Below are 22,682 nucleotides of genomic sequence, written 5' to 3'. Positions count from 1 at the left end.
ACCTTGGCCTGCAGAACCTGTACATCTCTACAACCTCCATGTGCAGAATCTAAGAACTTCCTGGTTGCACATTAAATTTCTGCAACAATATGCAATGCCCTGCTGAAAACCAAGGGCATCTTCAGCTCTATTTGCAACCTAAAAAAGAGCCCTAGAAATATTTTAAAAAAAATTATATTATCCGAAAAAATTAACACAGAAGAACGACTAAACCTAGGATTTTTTTTAACCTATTGGAAAATAAAAAACCTAACAAACCTAATAAAACATAAAAATAGTGGAGGTTAAAAACAGCGAAACAGCAATTACAGTTGTTGCTGATATAGACAAAATAGGAGTCCTAAAAAAGTCTGTTGGTTCCCCTAACGCTGACCACAGTTGGGGGGGCAGGCTGCATCCTAATTTTTAGCTCACTACATTGCAATCCACAGAAATGATGCACATTGATATTGCACAATAATATTCACTGGAGTACAAACTTGCTTGCTACTAAAATGAGACCACACAAAATGTAATACAGAATATGGGTTAAAAACAGTGACAGAAATGTGTTTTTACACATTTCACTTGGATACATCTCCACATGTACACACTTTCTTACTGCTAAACTGGCAACATGCAAAGTATACTGCAAATTCCTTTTACAACAGGCCACAGCATGCAACTTTACAAACTTTTTTACTGTAATAATAAGCATAGGCAAGGTGCAATTCAGTTTTTTTTTTGTGGGGGTTAAAAATAGCTTTTTACAAAATGCAGCCTAGATAAAACTGATGTAAAGCTGTATAAACTTTGTTACTACAAAATTGAGCACAAAATAAAATTCAGTTTGGAGATTCATAAAAATTACAGAAATAGCTTTGTACAATTTGTCACCCATGTACATACTTCCTTTCAGCCAAATGATTTTATTGGTTGAATATCTTTAAATAATCCCCAAAAAATGAATATGTATATAAAAAAACAATTTATTGAAATAATAAAGAGTTGTTTATTTAAAAACATTTCAAAAACTACATGAATATTGACACAACACTTAACATGAACGCAACAGGACTGTTACTGTGTCACATATATAACCGTCTCCGTTCTTGACATTTCACCAGCTAGGCTTCATCAGACAAACTTTATAGCCTTTATAATCATTTTGCTAATCAACCATTATGTGGAAAAAATTTGTGGTTTCCCTCTTAATAGAGCTGATGGTGTAATATATAGAGTGGTTAGGCCAACTCCCATGGAAGTGCATATTCACAGTATGTTATTCACCATATAGTGTTTTTTAGAATGCTTTAGTTATACCTATATTGATTCCAAAGGAGTTCTTCAAGGTAAAATCTTATATATCAGGTGAATAATAAACATCAGCACCTATATTCTTAACCTTCATCTCCTCTCCTAAGAGTGCCCCACTACACCTTCTCTTTTTAATAAACAACTATTTATTTTTTTAAATACATTTAGATTTTTTGGAAATATTAAAAGATATTAGAGATATGTACCAATAAAATCCCCCCATACCTATAAGGTACTTTGGAAAAGCACTGTAATGAATGGGGATGTGGTACCAGAAAAAGCAAATCCCGCCTGGAAACCAAAATTACATGCAATATTTTGGCATGTTCAGAAATCACAGTTTTCAAAGTATTTAAAATTGCTTTTTACAATATATCACCTACATAATACTTCCTGTAAAACTCTACAAACTTTGGTACTGTAAAAATGACACCAAAGGTTTTTTTTTTTTTGCAGGATTTCAGAAAAGTAACAAAAATTTTATTTCAGTTTATCTTTTTAAAATGACTGTAAAAATATTGTTAACAAAAAAAATTACCTCATGAAAAATTCAAATGCAATATTTTTTTCTAAATCTCAATACTACTTCCTGTGAAGAGCTCTATAAACTTTGTAACTGAGCACAAGCAAAGTGCACAATAATATTACACTGCTGTCACCATTTGGAAATATGGCCAATGTTAATTAAAACTCTTGCAGCCTGTTATCACCATGGAGCAGCACCTATTAAGATAAAATATCCTTTATCCACAGCATTTATTGCTATTTTATGAATCTGCCATTAACTACCAGCCATCCATTTCTGCACCCACCCATGCATTCACAATTGAAGCACATTGTCAATATGGCTTCTGTGATCCCACACTTTTACACCAAGAGGCAGGCTTATCTTAGAGCTTTTTTATTGGCCTTTAAACCAGTTGACCCAAGTCAGGTCAGGCTTTGGTGGAAACAGTTTTCCATATAAATCTATTAAGGTTGCAACTTTTAAATCCACTGTATTGGCTGCAAACTTGAACCTCATCTGTTTCAGGGCACTGTGTGGGCAAATTCTAGATAATCTTTATAAAATAGTAAATATATATTTTTTATGTATAACTCCAGTTTAATGCTAAATATATAAAGTTTTCAGGGATGTTTGTAACCGAGATGTGTACACAATACAAGTGCTCAGAATCAGTGCTATGGTGTCCGAAATTGCACAATGCTCTGGATGAACTGGCTTCCTTGCTCACCAGCCCAGACCTTCACTTGCACCTGACTCTTCTAAAGACTAACCAAGTGTTAGGTTTGGGCTAACCAGAAAGAGAGCCACGTGCAAAAAATGGCCTAGCTTCATTTCAAATGGCCTAGTCCAGACTCTCAATTGAACCTGGCACTCTTCTTAGCTAGCCCTGACCTTTCGCTTACACCTAGCTCCCTTGCTGGCTAGGCAGGAGCAAATGTTTGGTCTGGACTAACCAGTAAGGGAGCCAGATGGAAATTAAGTTGGACTCTTCACTTGCAAGTGGCTCCCTTGCTGCTTTGTCTGTGCAACGCGCTAGCAAGCAAAGAGAGACATTTGCACTGTCAGTATGATTGGATTGGAGTGTAGGTTGTAGCCATGCGTTCTGTTGTTGAAACCAAAATGTTGTCCAAATGGAAGCCAGGTGTACTGTCAATGTTAAAATATCAAATCTGTGGCTCTGAATGTATGTGTGTCAGATTATTCCAGACACAGGTGAAGCGGGACATAACTTCCTATCACCTCCCAGGGCTGTCTACATGCAAAGTGATGCAATCTTGTTTCACTTGCAGTTATGTTGGGGATATGGGGGGTCTTCAGTGATGATATGGGTATGGTGTGTGGGTAAAGACTGAAGGTGAAACTCACAGAGCCCTGGGATACTTACGTCTCATATCCTAGGAAGCTGTGGTTTGCTCCTTCTGTACATGTCTGAGATCAGACGGGCATCATCAGGGGGTTTTTCTCTAATATTAAAAAAAGTGGTTCATGTCACACATGAGCAGTGAGATCAGCAATCATGTTTTTATTTTACAGTTGGAGATCTTGTGATCTTGTACCTGTGCAATAGCAAAAATCTGTGCATCGGGTTGTGTGACGGCTCCCAAAGGGCTCAGCCGGGAGTGAATAGCAATGGGAACGTTTTCAGCTCCTTATAGAAAAAATCACATAGTTTAAAATAAGATAGATGACTCCTTAGTAACATTCAAAACACTTTACTAAAATGATGTGTAACTAGTAGGAGTAATAATAAAAATAATAATAATAATAATAACTGATTGCCCTATATATTTACATCGTGATGGATAATGAAAATCAACCAGATAGGTCAAAAAGTCAGAAAACATAAATTACAGTGCAAAATAGTTAGTGTCAGGGTGTCTGTGTTACACAGTGCTCAGTGTCAGTGTCAGTGTCTCATACAGCTCAGTGTCAGTGTCAGTCAGTGTCAGTGTGTCATACAGCTCAGTGTCAGTGTGTCATACAGCTCAATGTCAGTGTGTCAGTGTGTCATACAACTCAGTGTCAGTGTGTCAGTGTGTCATATAGCTCAGTGTCAGTGTGTCAGTGTGTCATACAGCTCAGTGTCAGTGTGTCAGTGTGTCATACAGCTCAGTGTCAGTGTGTCAGTGTGTCATACAGCTCAGTTTTTCCCCCTATTATAAATCTCAGTCTGTTGCTGGCAGGGGAGGGGGCGGGCCCAGTGCGGCGGCTTGTGTTGCCATGGTGACAGAGTTCCTCCCTGCCTCCGGTGTGTACAGCGCTGCTCCTGGCAACCTTCAGTGTTCGGGGCCCAGAGAGAGCGGCGGACCCTCGGTGCTGGTACTGATATTTCCCTCATTCTTCTGCCTCCTCGGATATTTCTTCATTTTCTGTCTTTTTCTGAGCTCATCCACTTACTTCCTCCCCTTTGTATTTTATAGAATCGGTGTATTAGTTGTAGTTCTGTTCTCTTTGGTCCTGTGGGGTCACCCTGCACCCTCGTCCTTTCCTCACACTTCTTGTGGTTTCCTGCTCTTCTTTCACCCCTTGCCTGGCTGCATAGAATATTAGATAAAGTGGATTTATGACTTCTCCATCCCAGTACTATACAGTGTTGTCTGATCTCCTTTTATATCTTCATTTTAGACAACCTGGTGACCCCCATCCCAGGACATGGGCCCTCTGCCTGTTGTCTATACTTTCACATTACTATGCCAACATTTTACAATTGTGACTTCTGGCATCTATCTACAGAATATCTAAACATACTTTGCAGAGGATGGGACATTTTTTGTGTCCTTTTGAGATTTCTGTTCACTTCCTGTCTTGGTGACACAACAGGAAGTGCATGAAAATCTCTCTGAAGTGAGAGGAAATCACTTCTAAGCCAGGTTCACCTTCTCAGTCTGTAGTGCTTTGCATTAGGATTTGCTCACACATGTTTCTTCTGATTCTGCAATCCCAAACTCTCCCATGCGGCTACAATCTGCAGCAGATCACAGGGTGATTGTTTGTACATTTGCACCATGGCTGCAAAATCTGATTACCCATGGGGCAGTAGGGTGCTTCTAGGCACACAGCCTTGGTTTGCTGTGCACCTGGGAGTTGCCAGCCATGTGGTTTCTCGCCACAGGTGTGAAGGAGCCATCAAACACTGCCATGGAGAAGTCACATGGGAGGTTAGGGACACAGGGAATTACCAAACGCCCTCCAATTGGTCAGTTGAATGCCCGCGTTTGGTGGGCAGCCTGGAATCGCTAAGCTAATCAGGAGTATGAACAAGCCCTAATGCACATTTTTGTGGCAGCCCATTTAAATTGAAAGGGTTCGAAAAGCACCACATCCAAACCGGACCGACTGTTTATTCCAACATTGTGCGATGCAGAACACAGTAATGTATTGTGAATACAATGTAAAATGGATGCCATTCAAAATGAACAACACACCAATGCACAAAAAAAAACACAACAGTTTGCAGGCCTGAACCTCGCTTGTGTCCCCTCACATCCTGTTCCGGTGACAACTGTAAAAATGGTATATTTATTCTTTGTCTTGCCAATGGTTATCACCATGACACATAGATAAAAACGTGACCTCCCATACTCCTTTTTTTATGTCAGGCATTATTTAGAAAACAATTTGTAGCTTTAGAATGTTCTTTATATATTTTATGTGCAAACATGAGACTTTAGAGCCACTTTCTTTCCAGTTGCTTGGATTGCTCGTTCTTGTCATCTTTTATTTTTTTTTTGGTAACATTGTGCTTTACATGAACAGTGTATGTACTTTTGGCCTCTGCTATTGTCTGTATAATTATTAATATACAGTATTTATATAGCACCATCATTTTCCACAGCGCTGTACAAAATCCATAGTCATGTCACTAGTTGACCCTCAAGGGGGTTCACAAACAAGTCCCTACCATAGTCATACATCTTTAATACAGTCTAAGGGCACTTTTTGGGGGGAAGCCAATTATTTTAAATGCATGTTTTTGAGATGTGGGAGGAAACCGGAGTACTCAGAGGAAATCCATGCAGACACGGGGAGAACCTGCAAACTCCATGCAAATAGTGGCCTGTCCCAGATTCCAACTTGGGACCTAGCACTGCAAAGGCAAGAGTGCTAACCACTGAGCAACTGTGCTGCCTGTCTGTCTGTCTGAATAGTGCTCTGTACACTGTCACAGAAGATGATGGCGCTATAAGCCATAATTTGAATTCCACAATACCATAGCTGCTAGAGTTGTAGCATTTGCTATAGTCACGCCTCTGCTTTAGCGTCTGCTCACACTGAAAGCATGTGCTGCGTTACTATGCAGCTGTGCGCTGGCCTTAAGCCCTGTACACCTTAGTTCACTGTCACTGGTAATGATCATTTGTGAAAGTTTCGATTGACAGATTATGAACAAGCATTGTACACATAGCTCTGTTTTATGGAGTGTGGAGCTCTCCTCTTTGAGAAAGTAAAGTAGTTGTCCCCACTTGGTGATTCATTGATCTGCCAGGATGGATTAATGAATGACATTGAGGGACCTCTTTGTACATTGGATTTTCATCTGAAATGATTGGGACCATTTGTATCGGGAGACAATCTAGTGTGTATACATAGCTTTAGCCCCAGATAGCCCTGGCTGCAGGTGTCTATCTCTGGTCTCCTACTGGTATAGATTATTTCTTTAAAGGTTGGCATGCTCTTTCAGAGATGTTCTTCTGTTTACCTTAGTTGTAACAAGTAGTATTTTGAGTTACTGTTGCTTTTCTATCAGTTCCAACCAGTTTGGCCATTCTCCTCTTTTTCTTAGAATACTGCAAATCATTGGATATTTTCACCTTTTTTGGACCGTTCTCTGTAAACTGTATAGATGGTGGTGTGTGAAAATCCCAGCAAGTCTGCGATTTCTCAAATATTTAGGCTACGTACACACATGCAATAATTGTTAGAAAACAAACGACTAACAACAGATCAACATTTATTCATTATTATTTTGAATGATGCAGGAAGTGATGTGTACCAAAAGAAGTGTGTGTGTGTATAAATATATATATATATATATATATATATATATATATATATATATATATATATATTTATACACATACATACATATGTAGTTATTGGGCTTTTGAGCGTTGCAGTGATCGTTCATTCGCTGCGCATGTGCAATGCACAACCGTATTCACTATAAAGAGCGAACAAGCGCTCCCAGCAACATTCCTAGTTCATCAGCGTTGTTGTGCACTTTTTGTTTTTAACAACAATTATTGCATGTGTGTACGTAGGTCCAATGGTTCTCGTCCGATTCTCATCTCAGGATTGATACCGGACGAGATTCTGACATGTGTTCAAAGCCTGTCGTCAATCGTCTGAACGATCGTCCTGGCGGATCCACGGGCGATGGACAGTGAGCTATCCGAATAAAAGCAGAGGGGGAGAGAGCGCAGCAGGGTACCGCTCCGTCGTTCTCCCCCTTCCCTCCCCATGGGGCAGAATGGTGCTGTATGTACAGCACTCGTCATGCATCGTGAAGTCCTTAGTTGCTGGAAAGGATCGTGAAAGATCCTTTCCACGACAATCATGCATGTGTACCCAGCTTTAGAATAGCCTCAAAGTCAGTTAAATCACTTTTTTTCCCTTTTCCTCAGATGGTCTTGATAATGTCACGCTGCCATGTGATTGGCTGATTAGATACGTGTGTTAGCATACATTTGCACAGGTATACCCAACAAACTAGCCAGTAGTTGTATATATACACAGCAAGAAGTGGCACAGCCTCCAGAGAGTCAACCATGCTTACCCCACTTCATGCAGGATGTATTCCTGGCTTCCAGACTTGGCTGGTCTCTTCTGGACTCGCACATAAAACTGAAAGCAGCCAGTCATGCTCACCTGATCCTGGTCCTAGGAGCTTACTCATCTTTATAAAGATGCATTTTGGTCGAAATGCATCTAGATGTTTCTACTAATGGTTGATAACTTGTCTAATAAACAATGGTGGCTGTTTTGTTTATACATTTTATTCTTTAAGTTTAATAAGTATGTGTATATATATTAGAGATTCAGCAAGCAAGTTTAAATCACTTTAAAAGTCAGATTTCCATTTTTAAAGTATATCTGAGCACAGGAACAAACTTTTTTGGCCAAGTACATTTTCTGCAAGTAAAAATCAATACCTGTAGATTCTAATAGAAATGTAATATCCTGAGTACTATCATCTCATCATTACTACTAGCCTTTATGCTACATTCTGTGACCTACACTAACCTCTCCTCTGTATATTATGCAGATGAAAAGAGTAGAGAGTAGAAAAGTTTAGTATGACAACTGTTCCTCCACAGATAGTAAATAAACTAGATAAACATAGTGGAAAAAGTCCTAAAGGAAAACTAATGTTGCCACTACATCTAGGGACTGATGGGTGCAATGTAGTTCATTTTTGGTTTTGCATTTAGATACCATTTAAAGCAGAATTGAACTTTTTTTAAAAATTCCAATTTCTTGATCCTGCGGGAGATGTCTTCGATTGAGTCCTGTGCCATCCTGTAATCCAACTTCGTCCTGGTGCAGAGGAAGTGTCGGGCATCACCATATTCCTCCGTCATCTGGCTACGTGCTGTAAGGGAAAATAAAGAGTGTCGATCTCACTGCACATGTGTTAGATCAACTTTATCCCCCGAATGTATAAAAGAAGCTTCTACTGCACATGCCAAATATCACCCCAACCCCAAGGCAGCTACGAGGCTCCTCAAATGCATTATGTGGGTATCCCAAATAGTTCAGCACTCCCAACCGCGGAGGTAAAGACAGAAGGAGTGGGGCTTTAAAAAAAGGGTTTTAAGGGGGAAAAAAGTTGTCTACCCTGTTATGTGAAGTAAATATATTGGCTTTAACTGTAATTTACCATTATTTGTCTTCTCCATTGCTATCCACCCTGTAGCTATTAGAATGATCTAGCTACTCTGTTAGAAATAAGTCTGGACTGGCAATGAACCCAGAATTAGGTCACATCTGTGACTCTAGGATGTGACATAGTATTGATATTGTGTCTATCTCACTATAGCGTTAGTCTGACCCACGGCCCCGAAAAGCATAAAGCGACATCCTGATGATGATGCGTAAAGATTAGAAGCCCCTTTCTAGCAGCTGCCCCTTCTGTGTTGGGCTCTTTTTAATTACAGCTGGTAGACCGGCCTGTGATTTATTCACAGCTGATTTACTCAGTAGCATCCTGGCTGTCAGCCATTCTTGTTATATTAGATGGGTCTCCAGCTCCATAATAAAACTGATTTGTACCACAGAGGCAGTGTTGTCTTCAGAACACCATGTATTAAATCATTCCATCCGCCTTCTGCAGAAAAGGTACAGAAAACAAAGAACAAATGCCTAACAAAAATAATACATGCTTTCAAGTCACTAATAGAGTTAAATGATCATGAAGCAGCAATAGGAAAAATTAGGAAAGCTAGTAAAAAGTTATTACCAGTACAATAAACAGGCAGATTGAACATCTAATGAATGAATGTTCTTTAAAGGGTAATTCCTGAAGGCAGGCAATAACTATGAAACATAGATTAGGTGGTAGAGTCAATTTAAAAAAATGAGGCAATTTTGATTAATATATCAAGCAAATGTTGATCATGATTTTCTGTACCTGTTGAGCACCAGGAATGCGCCTCAACAACCACTATGTCAATATAAATGCCTGTAGGCTGGCATTTTTAGGGGGTGGTGACTTGCTAAATCTTGGCTCCTCTGATCGATGGGTACACCATAGTAACTAGGTAAACATTCAATATCAAGAAGATGAATATTTACACTTACTCGCACATCCATCCACTTTTGTATCTTATCATTGTCCCAAGGTCCCTTTTCAGTATAGAGACCCAATTTCTGAAACATACACAGTAAAGCCGTGAATTATTTCATTTTGGATTAATATAGGAAATTTTGCAGTACATACAGTAAATACATAAAAACAAAAAACCTGTTTTCTCGATACAGGTAATAAAATAGTTATTGATTTAAGAAAAGTATTTTCAGTACTAACCAAGTATGCTGCTACTGTGCAGCATCCAAAGCAAAGATAAAATATGGTAAGTGTTGTCGAACAGGAAATATGTAACTAGAAAAACTACTAGGTAAAAAAAAGGAGAAAAAACTAAAAGAAAAAAAAACAGTGCAGCCAACACCTCCAAGGGTTGGTAAATTGCAAAATATTACATTTTTATTCTTAAGCTGGGTACACACTTCCAATAATTATCGTTGGAATGACGGATCGTTCGAAAACCATTCACAAAAAAAGGGACCAATGGCGCTGACGAACGAGAATTTTCATTGGAAATGAACGATCGTCACGGCGGATCCGATTGGCCAACGATCGTTCACTATCTATCGCGTGTACAGTCGTTCAGTGATCGTGCATGTTTCTACACTTTCTCCTTTACATTCCCTGCATCGTTCAAACGATCGTATCTAGCGTGTGTACACTATTGGTGGATTATATTTGAACGATCGTATCGTTACAGCATGTACAGAATTGTGCAAAATACGATTGTTCAAATATAATCTCGCATATTCGTTGATTAGTCACAATCGTTCGTTTTCTAACGATAATTATTTGAAGTGTGTACCTAGCTTTTGGTTTGGATACACATTAAAGTGGAATTTCAGGTGATTTAATACACACTTAGTTGTAACAAATGAAGGTAATTTATTTAAATTTTGCACACAGTTCAGAACACACAGCATAGCCAGGAAGATTATGTTTTCTTTTTTACTGTTTGTAAATTAAATCTCCATGGTCATTGGACAGAGATGGCAATGTTAATTTATTGTCTACGGATCAAGTTGTAGATTATATTGGAGTACTATTTATAAGTTTTAAGTAGTATTTCAGCCCTCAGTAAAATATTGCCTCAGTGCCAGATGGGATTTTTACTTATAATAAAGATATTACTCCACCCCTTGGTAGTAGAACAAAACATGTCAGAATGATTAAGAAACTCCTTCCTGGATCAGGAAGCTCTGATGCAACGTTCTTGCAATTTTTTTAAAGGTCTGCATTTAGTATTTGCTCTGATCGGGGATCGTCTTTTGTATGAACTTTTGTTCAGTTTTATAAAAAAAAAATTCCAATCTGCATACACTTCTTAAAGTTTTGTGATTGAAGTAATACACGTCAGCTGGAAGATTTTGTGGGTAAGATGTTGCTGCATCACTTGTAGAAGGGAAGTGGTGGGGGAAGTTGGGGATGTGGAGCAGAGGGGGAGGGATGCTTAGAAAAAGGCTTTTATTTTGGTCAGCTGACTTAAAGAGTCAACAGACATGGCTGTAAGCGGGAGACAGCAGCAGCAAGAAAAGCAGAGGTAAGAGATGGAGTGTGAGAGAGTGACAAATGGAGAAAAACAGAGAGACACAGAAAGATGAAGAAAGAAAAGTAAAGCAAGACAAAAGGTGACAAACAAAAGCGAAGTAAGAAATAAAGTAAGAAATTAGGAAAAAAACAAAAGGAAACAAAACAAAAAGTGAAAAGCGAGACTGAGTAAGAGGGAGAGACAGAAAAAAGAAGTTATCTGTGTGAAGGATCACAAAGTATTATAGCAGACCCTGGTGCTGAAAAGGTAACTACTAAACTAATGGTTAAGCACTGTTCAGTGGGTTCACAAACAGATAAATATTTACCTGATTGTTTACCTAGCGTAATTGTCATGGGCCTATCCAATTAGTTGTAGGTGAATGTAAATCAATAGACAGCATTTCTGACAACCAGCAGTCAATAGGATCACTCCCCGCTGTGTACAATAACAACCAGCAGAGCTGTGTTTTTAACATTAGCCTGTCAGAGCTGAAAGCGGGGTGGAACAGTGATTGTTTTTTTCTTTATATCAAACAATTTTTGTTTGGGAAAATCCTAGTTTTCATAACTCGTTTAAAGATTTAATTTTTTTTAAATCATTTAATTTTTCATTTAATTTATTTCCATACAAGCAGCCAGTTTAAGGAGGAGCGTTTTTTAAAAAAATCACATATAATATTTATTACAATTCTTATCAATTTTATCTTTAAAAACAAGTTACATTGTCAAACATCACAATGCAAAGAATAAATCAATTTCATTAACAGTGTCACTATATATAGACTGGTATCCACAGATTGTGACGCCTTTCACAATATTTATTCGCTTCTTCGGACCATACCATAATGCCCAAAAGATGTATTGACTCAACCCTTTGCGTTAGCACTGAAAATCTCCATACATTTTGTATGAAACACAGGATAGGTAATAAACATCCCTTGGGACCAGCAATTCACCTTCTAAGATGAAACGCCATCTAAATAAAATACAGGGACAAAATTTTATTTTTTCTAATCTATTGATACTATTTCACATTGGGTGGCAGCCTAAAAACCCAGATTTTTTAATATACAACTTCAGGAAAATCAGAAAACTAGATTCCAAGGAAACCTTAAGTGCAGAGATATGTAAGATGTAATTTCTGGCTTGTTCTGATAATGCTCTGTGTCTGACTTTTATTATATTCAGCCAGAGGCAGTCTGGTTACTCACATCTTTAAAAATGGGGTTAGCGTCAGAAAATTATATATTCTTACAGAACACACAGAAGATGGTACAAGTAGTAGTGATGTTGTAAAAAGTTTAGTGATTTAAATTATTAAAAATATCTCTTTCACTTTAGTGGTCAGATCATTGAAAAGTTGAAGTGTTGATATGTTATTGGTATATACCGTATGTTAAGTGGCTAAGGATTTGAGGACACCTGACCATCACACCTATATGAGATTGTTGGATATCCCATTTGAAAACCATGAGCATTAATATGGAATTGATCCCCTTTTTTCTTTATGGCTAATAGCCTGCATTTTTCCGGAGCTGCATTACTTTTTTTTTCTAAAATTTCTTAGTTCAGCCAAAACAGCATTTGTAAGGTCAGATGCTGATATTAAACTATAAGACCTGGCTTGTAATCAGCATTCCAAATAATCTCCAATGTATTCAGTAGAGGGAAGGTAAGGATCTGTGCAGGCTGCTCAAGTTCCCCCATACAAAGCTCACTAAAATGTGTGTTTATAGACCTAACTTTGTTGTAGCATTACCAGTACCATTTGGTGAAAACTCATAAATTCTTTTATCTATATAGTAGGCGTGATGTTCAGGTGTCCACAATTTTTGTAATGCATTTCTTTGCATTGCTGAACAAGCTTGCAGAGTAAAGAGGAAGGAACAGACAGGAAGACTAGAAATAGTGAGTATGTGAAACAGGAAGAAAAGAACATGACACTTGCTCTAACATATTTTATTTGAACTATTCAAGACATTTTTGGTCTTGGTCTTTTGGTCTTTTTGGTGTAATGTAAATATATCTCCAGTGGGACCTCATCTGGTATATTTGTTTTCTTTATGTTTGCAGGTGACATGTCACCTGGGGAGGACTTTGGCACATTGTATTATTCTTCCTGACTATGGACAGCAACAAAGCGCAAGAACAAATTGGCAGTAGTGAAGATGAAGATCAGGACTTTCAAGGGTACATGGATAGGACTGGGGTCATTGGATTGGAGGATGGGATACTGGAACCAGATAACCAAGGATATATAAAAGGGGAAGAAGATGATCAAATAGTAGGCTTGGAAGAAGACATGCTGGAGGAAGATGAAGAAGGTATTCTGTTCCCTGAATCCCCTTTAGATGGTGAGAGATCAGATGAGCAAAGCTGGAAAGAACAATTTAATTTTACCCAAATGTCAGAAGAAAGAAGGAACCAAGATTTTATTGCCATTCCTCATACAGGTATATCCTTAGGTATGTTGTTTCATTGCATACCATGCGTCTGCTTTATATAATAAAATTAAATGATGACATGACTGTCTTGTGTTTTAACTCCTCAGATGATCTCAGTTTTGTGGACCAACCCAGTATGTCAATCACTTTGCCTTCTGCACTTGGACGAAGACCCCCAAGCAGGGACCAACAGCTTGATATGACTGAAGATGAGGTAGATCAAGGGAGTTCCTTGGGAGCATGGGACGGGGATGAAGATGAAAACTGGAACATGCAACAATTAGACTCATTTTATCATGGAATTGAAAATAGAAGTTTTAAGGACTATGATCAAACTTCAGGAGGGGAAGATCAGTGGGACAACCTCCCAGAATCTCCTGATGAGGAATACTCAATCCCAGGGAATCAGGGAGGAGAGGTTGCTAAAGAGTCTATCTCACCATCTTCTCCTCCACTTCCCAGCACTTGGAACCCTAGACTTTTTGATATGTTGAGTATATCACATGGTATAGAAGAAGAGACTCTTCCAGAATCCTCACGTACAGAGAGTGGGGACGGATCAGCAGCCATTCATTCTGAAGCTCATGAAAAGGTTTCCAGGGTTACACAGGTGTCCAACCAAACTAAAGTTTTAGAAACCAAGTCTCCCCTGTCTCCTTCCTCTAATCGCAAAATACAGCATAACACACAACATACTAGTCAGAGAAAAAGCAAAAATCCGACTATTTCACAATATGGCAGAGGTCAACTCAACTATCCCTTGCCTGATTTTTCCAAAGTTGGCCCGCGGGTCCGATTTCCACGTGATGAGCAGAGTTATCGTCCTCCTCAGCCACGCAGGCCAGAAAACCAAAACCAAGATGCCCCAGCTCTCTTTAAATCACCGGCAGAGATAGTGAGAGAGGTCTTGCTGAGCAGTACTGATAAGCCTCTCCAAGAACCAGCCATTCCCCCCTCAGTACCAAAAGAATTTAAAACTCCACAGCAAGCTACTGAACTTGTTCATCAGCTACAGGTAATTATATAGAATATTGTTTTTTTTAAACTGTTTTCTGGATAAGTGCCCCTAAAACTGAATTATCAATCGCTCTAATCAAACCTCTAAGTGCAGTTGCTCATATATAAGGACACGATTATACGACTGTGTCAGACATAATAGTACATTTACTGGCTCTGAGTGGATAGGCCCATAAAAGCAAAATAATTCTTAAAGTACACCTGAAGCTCAATTCTGGCCTTTCTGTGCTTTTTGATTGACTGCTTCTGACTTCAATCCTATTTGATCCTAAAACTTTGATTATGCACACCACAATGAGTGCCAGGAAAGTGTCAGATTTTTTTTATATTTGCTCCTGACAGTAAGTCAGAAAGCATTAAAGCTAATGTGTCAAGTTTGAAAGGAGAATGGGGCTCTGAACAAAATCTTTTAGGACATTTATTTAACTATTGTGTTTCTAAAACTTCTAACATACAAATTATCTTATTTATTAAACTGATTGGCAAGTGTAGATTATGAAAATGTTGTGTTTAAACATTCTTTTGGAAATAAATGTAGGTAATGAGCTGGAAAAATAATAAATGTAATTGTTTATGTTCAAAGGCTATTTCTTATTACAAGCATAGAAGAATAAACCAACTGCTTACTGTAATTAGCCACAGAGCTTACATAATATAGCCGTTTTAATCAGCATTCCAAGTTGCAAAAACAGCCAGGCAGTATGAAAGGTCTAAGGCAGCTTAGACCCAGCTAATTAGACAAGGGAAGGAGAATTACTTATTTCTACTTTAAAAGGCCAGGCACTTTTAACTTCAAATTAATGACCAACAATCCTTAATATAATTTTGTTTATCTAACCACATAGAGATACAACTGTACATACACATTCCAGAATCCTATCAGAACCTATGATATTTTAACTGGATTTTAGCTACTTTTCTTTAAATTGTTGATTGAATGGGCATTGGAATGTAGAAAGTGTTTCAAATTTTGATTGGAATTTTGGTTGGACTTACCAAATATCAGTCTTATGAACAGGTGTGGATATTCATTACAAAAATACTACAGATCAGAAATGGATTAATAGTGAAAATGATTTCATGTGTACTAGGCCTGAGAGGTGTTTGTCTGTAAACGCTTTTAAAACTGTAGTACTGTGCAATATCATATCAATAGCAGTTCCTCTGGTGAAAGTCTGACTGTATATATTTGCCACAAATGTCTTTTGAGATTAAGGGCTGCAAAACATGAATTCAGGCTCCCAAAATATATTTGAATGCCCCCTCCCCACCACATATTATGGGAGATAGGGATTCACATAGGTCACGTTACCCTGCCAAATCTTTTGTGTATAATAATGCTTTTTGTTATGACCAAATCTACATCAGTCAGTCATCTACAGTTTATAGTGGGCCTAAACTCGAAAGATTGCACATATGGTCATTTCAAATGTACCTAAGCAGCACCCAGCAAAATGGCCTTTTTCTCCGAAATGTCTTTCCCAGTCCCTGGGCATCCAAATGCTCCATAGCTACATATCTGCATTGGTTTATCATCTAAGGCACTTCTGCCACTGCCACTAGACTGACTACATTCAAAGTGAGATTTGCTGATATCACTTTTTGGGTCCGTGTATGAATAGGTTGGACATGTTGGTAAACATTGATCAGTTGTATTATGAGTATCGAGTGCACCTGATCAGAATTTTGGAATCAAACAGACAGAATCTCATATACATATGTTCAGTGTTTTCCGACCTCCGAATCATTGATTACCAGTTGATATATTGAAAGTCTCAGTCAGTTGAGCACACCACAAAGATAAAAATGTTACATGTAACTTCCTTTTGGTTCTTGCTTTAATCATTTCATGCTAGGTTTATAACCTCTCACAGATAACTGCTATAATTTATAAATATAAATCTACTATATATAAAAAAAATGTATTTCTATTCTGACTTTGTGAAAAATGGTAATTAATTGAACACCAGCAATGATAATATTGAATATCATTTGTTATATTTCCTTCATGGCAATTGTATTGTTTACTTTAACCAGTAATTAGCTGTTCTCAGTACAGTGTATAATCACCTCCTTAACCTGTCCTCTCCTCCTTCTGCCTGTCTCTAGGAGGATTATCACAAGCTGCTCACTAAGTATGCAGAGGCTGAAAATACGATTGACCGTCTGCGCCTGGGAGCTAAAGTAAGATAGTAAGATGTATTGTAGATGAATTGCCAAGATCTGTCAGACCACATTTATTTTAAGAGCTTTTCTAACCTTAAAGTAGATGTTTGTCACCACAAAGTACATTATGTAGAATTCAGAATAGCAACCTTGGACAGCTACCTGTAATTGTACAAGTGAGACAATCAATGTACTGTGTCAACCCCACTGTTGTAATATAATAGTTTATACACCTATCACCTACCAATACGCCCCCTCCATGATTGTAGTATAAAGCCTAGTACATAAAATCAAAACTTTTTTTTTTTAATTGTATTTTTATTAGCACCTAAGGAGCAGCAATGTACGTAGTTAACAGGCAACAAAGGGAAAAAGATGAAGGGTTAGGGAGTAAAAAAGTCAGGCTGGTAGAGGGGGGGGGGGGCAGTTCTTGTGACCAGAAAAGAGGTAGGGGTAACAAAGTAGATATCCCAGTTATCCCACACTCTCTGAAATTTGGTCAATCTATCATGTAGCATGGCAGTAAGGTATTCCATTAAAAAATGCCCTGGATCCTGTCAACATGTCTAGTGAAAGATCAACGAGGTAACATCAGTAATAAGCTTCCCCGCCTGTGTCCAGAAACCTTAAATCAGCAGGCAGTCGCAGAAAATGTGCTCCAAGGTGCCCCTGTCGGCTCCACACCGCCAGTACAATGGGTCTACACTAGGGAACAGTTGATGAAGAACCTCTGGAGTATGGTACCAGCAGAATAATATTTTTAGCTATATTCTTTGTATGTCACGCATATAGAACTTTTCTTGGCTGAGGTCCATAAGTCTGATCATTCCTCCAAAGATAGCTCTTTCCCCAAAACAGTCTCCCATGTATGCATATAGGAGAATTTATCACTCATGGCGTGGTCTTCTGTGGTGTGCAAATTGCATTTCTCCTTTATCTCGGAGAAAGTAAACAGTCTGCTTTCGGTTTGGTGTTACAATCAATTACTTTTCCTGATCATTTCCAATGGCAGTAGAAGAAAAAAACACTGTATAGGGTGTGCTGTTCTGTTCTTTGGAACAAGGCACCACCTGCGTCCTCCCTTTTAGGAAACTGCATCAGTTGTTCCTTTAGACATTTACTAATTTTCACCATACTGTCACAATCACAAGACAAGATAATCACAGGTATTCATCTTGGGTGCAAAGAAAAATAAAAATACTATTGCCTCCACAGAACTATACAGTCATTATTCTTATAACTCCACCATCCAATACCCAACACTTCTGACTCCTTCTCCAGTAAACAGACAGTTGAAAATATATAAAGCTGTAAAAAAAAAATAATGTGTCACCTAAGTAGCGTGACAAATCTTCAAATCACAAAACTAGTTTAACCGAATTACAGATCATTTAGTAGTACAAATAGTTCACACCTACTGTATGTAGTGATTTGAGTTCCACTTTAAAAAAATAATTTTTTAAGAAAGTTTCAGGTCCTCCATTAGTAGAAGCAACTTCTCTTGAAGTGATATTGCATTTACTAAATACAGGGGGTGGGAGGCTGGACTGAAGAGCATCAGTTTGGCTCTGCAGAGACCAGCTACCCTACAAATTAGATATCTGCTAGCCAACAAAGGCATGGGCTGTTACTGCAACATTTACAGAAAATTTACTGAGCAGAATTATTCAAAGTTTATTTATATTTATTCTTGTAATAGTCGATGTGACTTTGTTTTCACTTATATATTTAATTCTGCTGGATAGGGGAAGTCAAGAACTCAACAAAATGGGGAAGTAAGATCTGAGACTTAAAGTTCAAACCCAAGTACAAAAATGTAAAGTGTACGTAAAGCCACATTTCACCCAATTTGTCCTGGTGACCACTGTGTTCAGGAAATGTTCTGATGATAGCTGTCTAGAATAGGAGTTTCCTAGTGGATTTCTTGTAATTTTCTGTTGTCTTTAACCAATAAAATGTAAGGGGAAAATATCCAAGATGACACATGAATGGCAAATGTGGCAAACCAGTTTTTTTATTTTAAGATATCACTTTATTCCCAGGTACATCTCTACTCTGATCCTGCAAAACCAAGTCATAGTGTTCAAATGGGAACAGTCATGCAAGGGTCAAAAATAATGGAGTTCACAATCCCTCATGCACAAGTGGCATCCTTAAGCTCAGTAAAAGAGGACAATGTCATAGCCAAACAGGATGCAGGTAATTGAATATTTATTTATTTATTTTTGGATGTTGTCTGGAAAAGTTTTTTTCTAGGTGTTCTTGTGTGACTGCTTGTAGCCTTTAACATTTAACTGGACTTGCCCTGTAGTGTTAAGTGTGAGGAAGGTCCTTGGATTAGCTTGAATAAGTTTTTAACAATACAGAATAAGTCTAGTTAAACATGGCTAACTACTACCAGCTGTACCATGACCTGGATAGTTTAGAACCTTCACAGACTTCACAGATACGGTGTGCAAAAGGTACTACATAAAAAAATTCTGGTAAGGTATTATAAAACATGAGCCTAACAAATCTATAGATGTGTTCATATTATGAGAAATATGATTAAGGTACATTTAAACTATAACATGACCTACCACTATGACTAAAAGTGGGGTAAAAAAAAATTGTCAAAAGAAATGGAATTTGAGAGTAAGCCTTTCTAAGGAGACATTTCTTCCAGTGACATTCCCTTTAGGAGATTCCCTTTAGTTCTTGTATCTAAGACATGGAAAGTATGGGGGATAAATGTGACACATGCTGCAAAAAAAATATATTCAGAAAAAACATAAAGGGATTCAAAACATTTATGGTTCCTCAAAAAGTAGAAAATAAGATACTTCAGAACTGTACAAAATGACTGTATTTGTGCTTGTTTTAGGTTCTTCTTCTGCTCCACTAAATAATTCAGTGACACCCTCAGATGGTACCACTTTGCCAGCTACTACCTCAGGTTCTTCCTTTCTTCAGAGACCAGAAGATACCGCTTCCATTCTAAGATCACACCTGGAGACCCTTCATAGAGAGGTTAGTGTTTATCTTCTCCACTGGAAGAGACTTGCATTATTTTATCATTCTAAATAGTATAATGTAAATAGCTTGTTGAAACCACTAGCACATTCAGTCAGGGCTTTCAGGAATGCAATGCAAACTTATTCTCCAGAGGAATATTAGGTTTCCATGGAGAAGGAAAACTGAGTATTGATGCACACTATTTTTGGTGCATAGCACATCATCTACTGCTTTGTATTTGTCATCAAAGGGGTGTGCAGTGCATCAGTGCAGTAATAGCTGCATTCTTAGCAAAAATATATATTTGGAGGATGATTCCAACCATCTATAGCAAAACAAAGAACACTCTGCATGTTCTAGAAACTACATGTGTTTACAAGCCTTTGTGAAGGTCGAGCAAAATTTCATACATCTGTGTATGTCGGTAATTCTCCAGTCGTGACTGGAACTTTAAAACATCTAAACTTTGCCACAATGCTGACCTGTTCTACATTGACAAGTTAAGAGGTAATAATTGTGGAGGATGAAGCAAGGGTGATGCATTTGGAACACTTTTGCCTCAGATTCTGGTTAGCTGATCGTTGAAACTTGGGCACCTAAGTTAACTAGATGACTCTGAGAATTCAAAATTGCAATGTGTTTATATAGGGCAATTTAAAGCTACTCTTGCAGAGGGGCTCCCCCTGCACAGCATGGGTTAAATGATGATTTTTTTCACATGCTTCTTCCTTTCAATGCAGCTAGTTCTCCAAAGCCACTTCTTTTCAGCTCTGTGTTGGTCACAGGCACTATGGTGTCATTACTACAATGCTGCAGCTGCAGTCCTGCATTGTAAGTGTGGACACCGAGGGCCTCCCCACAACCCAGAGAATAGGAAAGTAAAGAGCATCCAGCTTTTGAATGAACTTTGGTAACCTACACAAAAATAAGAATGTAACCATTGCAGTGGGACAGTGCCCAATTTTTGAGGGTTAAATTTGCATTTTTGTTTATTGTTTTGAAATGTCCCTAGAGCTCAGCTTTAAAGTACCAACTTTAAAGGTCAAACTTTAGCACTTTAATTCCATTTGATGCTTGCAAATACCTTTTATGTGCTATTTTCTGCAGCCCCAGGCTCTGAATATAGCATTTCTATAGAATGATTTCGGAAAGTAGACTGACTGCTATAGGCAACAAATCCAAACGCAATATGCACTAGTTTAAAACATTATTTTTTGCAGGTTGACCTTTTTGAGGGATTGATGCAAGGAGGTAATTTGACTCCTGGGGATCAACAGCAAGTAAGTAAGACTGGATATTTCTGCAAATATTCTTCAAATAAAAAATCAGTTTCCTGTGTGTAACCTTGTATTCTGTACTTCCTTCACTCAGGCTGTGCGAGAGCTCCGTGGCTCTCTAGATGTGCTGGAACGCCGCTACTTACAGGCACAGGAGCAGTACCGTCAAGAACATAGACAGACTGGACATCCATCTCAGGAAATGGATCCTCAAAGGTCAGTACACCATATGAACATTGCAATCAGAGAAGAGTGAGCAATGCTTTTCAAAACCTGGGCATGTTCAATATATAATATATCTGTCAAAAACAACCAGTAAGGATATATTTTAGGAAAGGTACTGGACAGATGACTATGTTAACATTTGTGATAATGCAAAACACTGCTTTTCTATACAGAAGAAACCAATTCACAGTTCTCTGCATAGAGGAATACATGTTACCTATGTTTTTCATGCAACATCTTTTAGAGCAGAAATATCCATAAAAACTGCCAAAATCTTAGATTATTCCAAGCTTTCTCTGTGGACAACAGCACACCCCTCTGTGCTGTGAAGTAGATGGAAAAGAATGTTGTTCTGTAGTGCTTTCCCAAAACAACAATGATTCAGCTTTCTAGATACAGTACAGTACATTGCCAGGGTGTTGATAGAAATGTATTACTGGCATAATTAACCAGTGAGAATACATTTGAAAGCCTTATATCTAAATTTTGGGGTTTAGAGTCCCTATATTGTACATTCATATTTGCTCTCCATTGATCTGATATTTTTACCTTTGGATACCTGTTGTCACCCACCTAGGCTGCTCTCCTGAATTGTACTCCAGTTACCCAATATGTCCATTACATGGGGGAAGTTTGTTGTTTTTAGTTCACAAAAGATAGCTGGGAATGCTGATTTCAGTTCAATGCACCAAAAGTTTCAAGGACACTGGATTTTCAGGCAGGATAAAAGAGATATGGTTTAGTTCTTGTAGAAAATATGCTTAGTTTTTAAAATAATAAAAAAAGCAAACAAATGCAAACAAATCCATGCAACGGTAAGCTGGTTTAGAGATACTAAAATTAGGAAGACTTGCATGTGTATTCTCCTTTTTGGTATTGTATTGATATGTGGTGTCCCTTCTTAACAGGGAACTCGAAGAAGCCATATTTCAACTGGGAGTTCAACTTGATGAATTACAGGAAAGAGTAGACCATCCTGTCATGTCTAATTCTAGCACAGACCTCACCCATACTACTCACAAATTAGATAATGCCTCAGTGCCTTCAGCAGTGGTCCCTGTGCCAGCTACTCAGACCCCATACCCACAGGTAAGTAGCATATGGCCCTATAATTAAATTGTTCTAAAAATAATTTTCTGTGTTCCTCATAACAAGAAATGTTCCTTTTTTATTGACCCCTAGAAGGATGAATGTAGTTGCAGGGGCAGTAGTGAACATAGACTGTAGAGGAGGAAATAATTTGTACCCTTGTTAATCCCTAATCCACATGTGAATGTCTGCTTGTACCTGGTGATAGTCTTTATTAGGCGCCCCAAAGGCCACATATGGCATATTGTACATCTTTGCATGGAATACCCAACTGTAACCTGCCTGAAAACACCATAATCACTGTCCATTTATGTGACATTGTCATTCTGACA

The 22,682-nt window shown here is 38.2% G+C and overlaps 1 protein-coding gene across 8 annotated transcripts in view; it reads left to right on the top strand.

The window, feature by feature from the left end:
• The first annotated feature begins 4,018 nt into the window (after positions 1–4,018).
• Positions 4,019–22,682, top strand: part of AKNA (AT-hook transcription factor) — a 49,652-nt gene continuing 30,988 nt past the window's right edge. For 2 of the 8 annotated variants that reach the window (XM_072431286.1, XM_072431279.1), the window contains exons 1-9: positions 11,005–11,403; positions 13,212–13,603; positions 13,690–14,597; positions 16,709–16,783; positions 18,808–18,964; positions 19,629–19,774; positions 20,980–21,039; positions 21,131–21,252; positions 22,170–22,350. In XM_072431286.1, coding sequence (XP_072287387.1) covers positions 13,264–13,603; positions 13,690–14,597; positions 16,709–16,783; positions 18,808–18,964; positions 19,629–19,774; positions 20,980–21,039; positions 21,131–21,252; positions 22,170–22,350 — 1,989 coding nt within the window. In that variant the 5' untranslated portion in view covers positions 11,005–11,403; positions 13,212–13,263. Of the gene's footprint in view, positions 4,124–10,857; positions 10,982–11,004; positions 11,404–13,211; positions 13,604–13,689; positions 14,598–16,708; positions 16,784–18,807; positions 18,965–19,628; positions 19,775–20,979; positions 21,040–21,130; positions 21,253–22,169; positions 22,351–22,682 lie in introns of those variants that run through there. The other 6 variants (XM_072431284.1, XM_072431285.1, XM_072431280.1 and 3 more) reach the window with 6 other exon arrangements.

The sequence above is a fragment of the Pyxicephalus adspersus genome, chromosome Z, assembly GCF_032062135.1.
Source record: "Pyxicephalus adspersus chromosome Z, UCB_Pads_2.0, whole genome shotgun sequence".
Lineage (NCBI taxonomy): Eukaryota > Metazoa > Chordata > Amphibia > Anura > Pyxicephalidae > Pyxicephalus > Pyxicephalus adspersus.
This window is presented reverse-complemented; position numbering and strand designations above follow the sequence as displayed.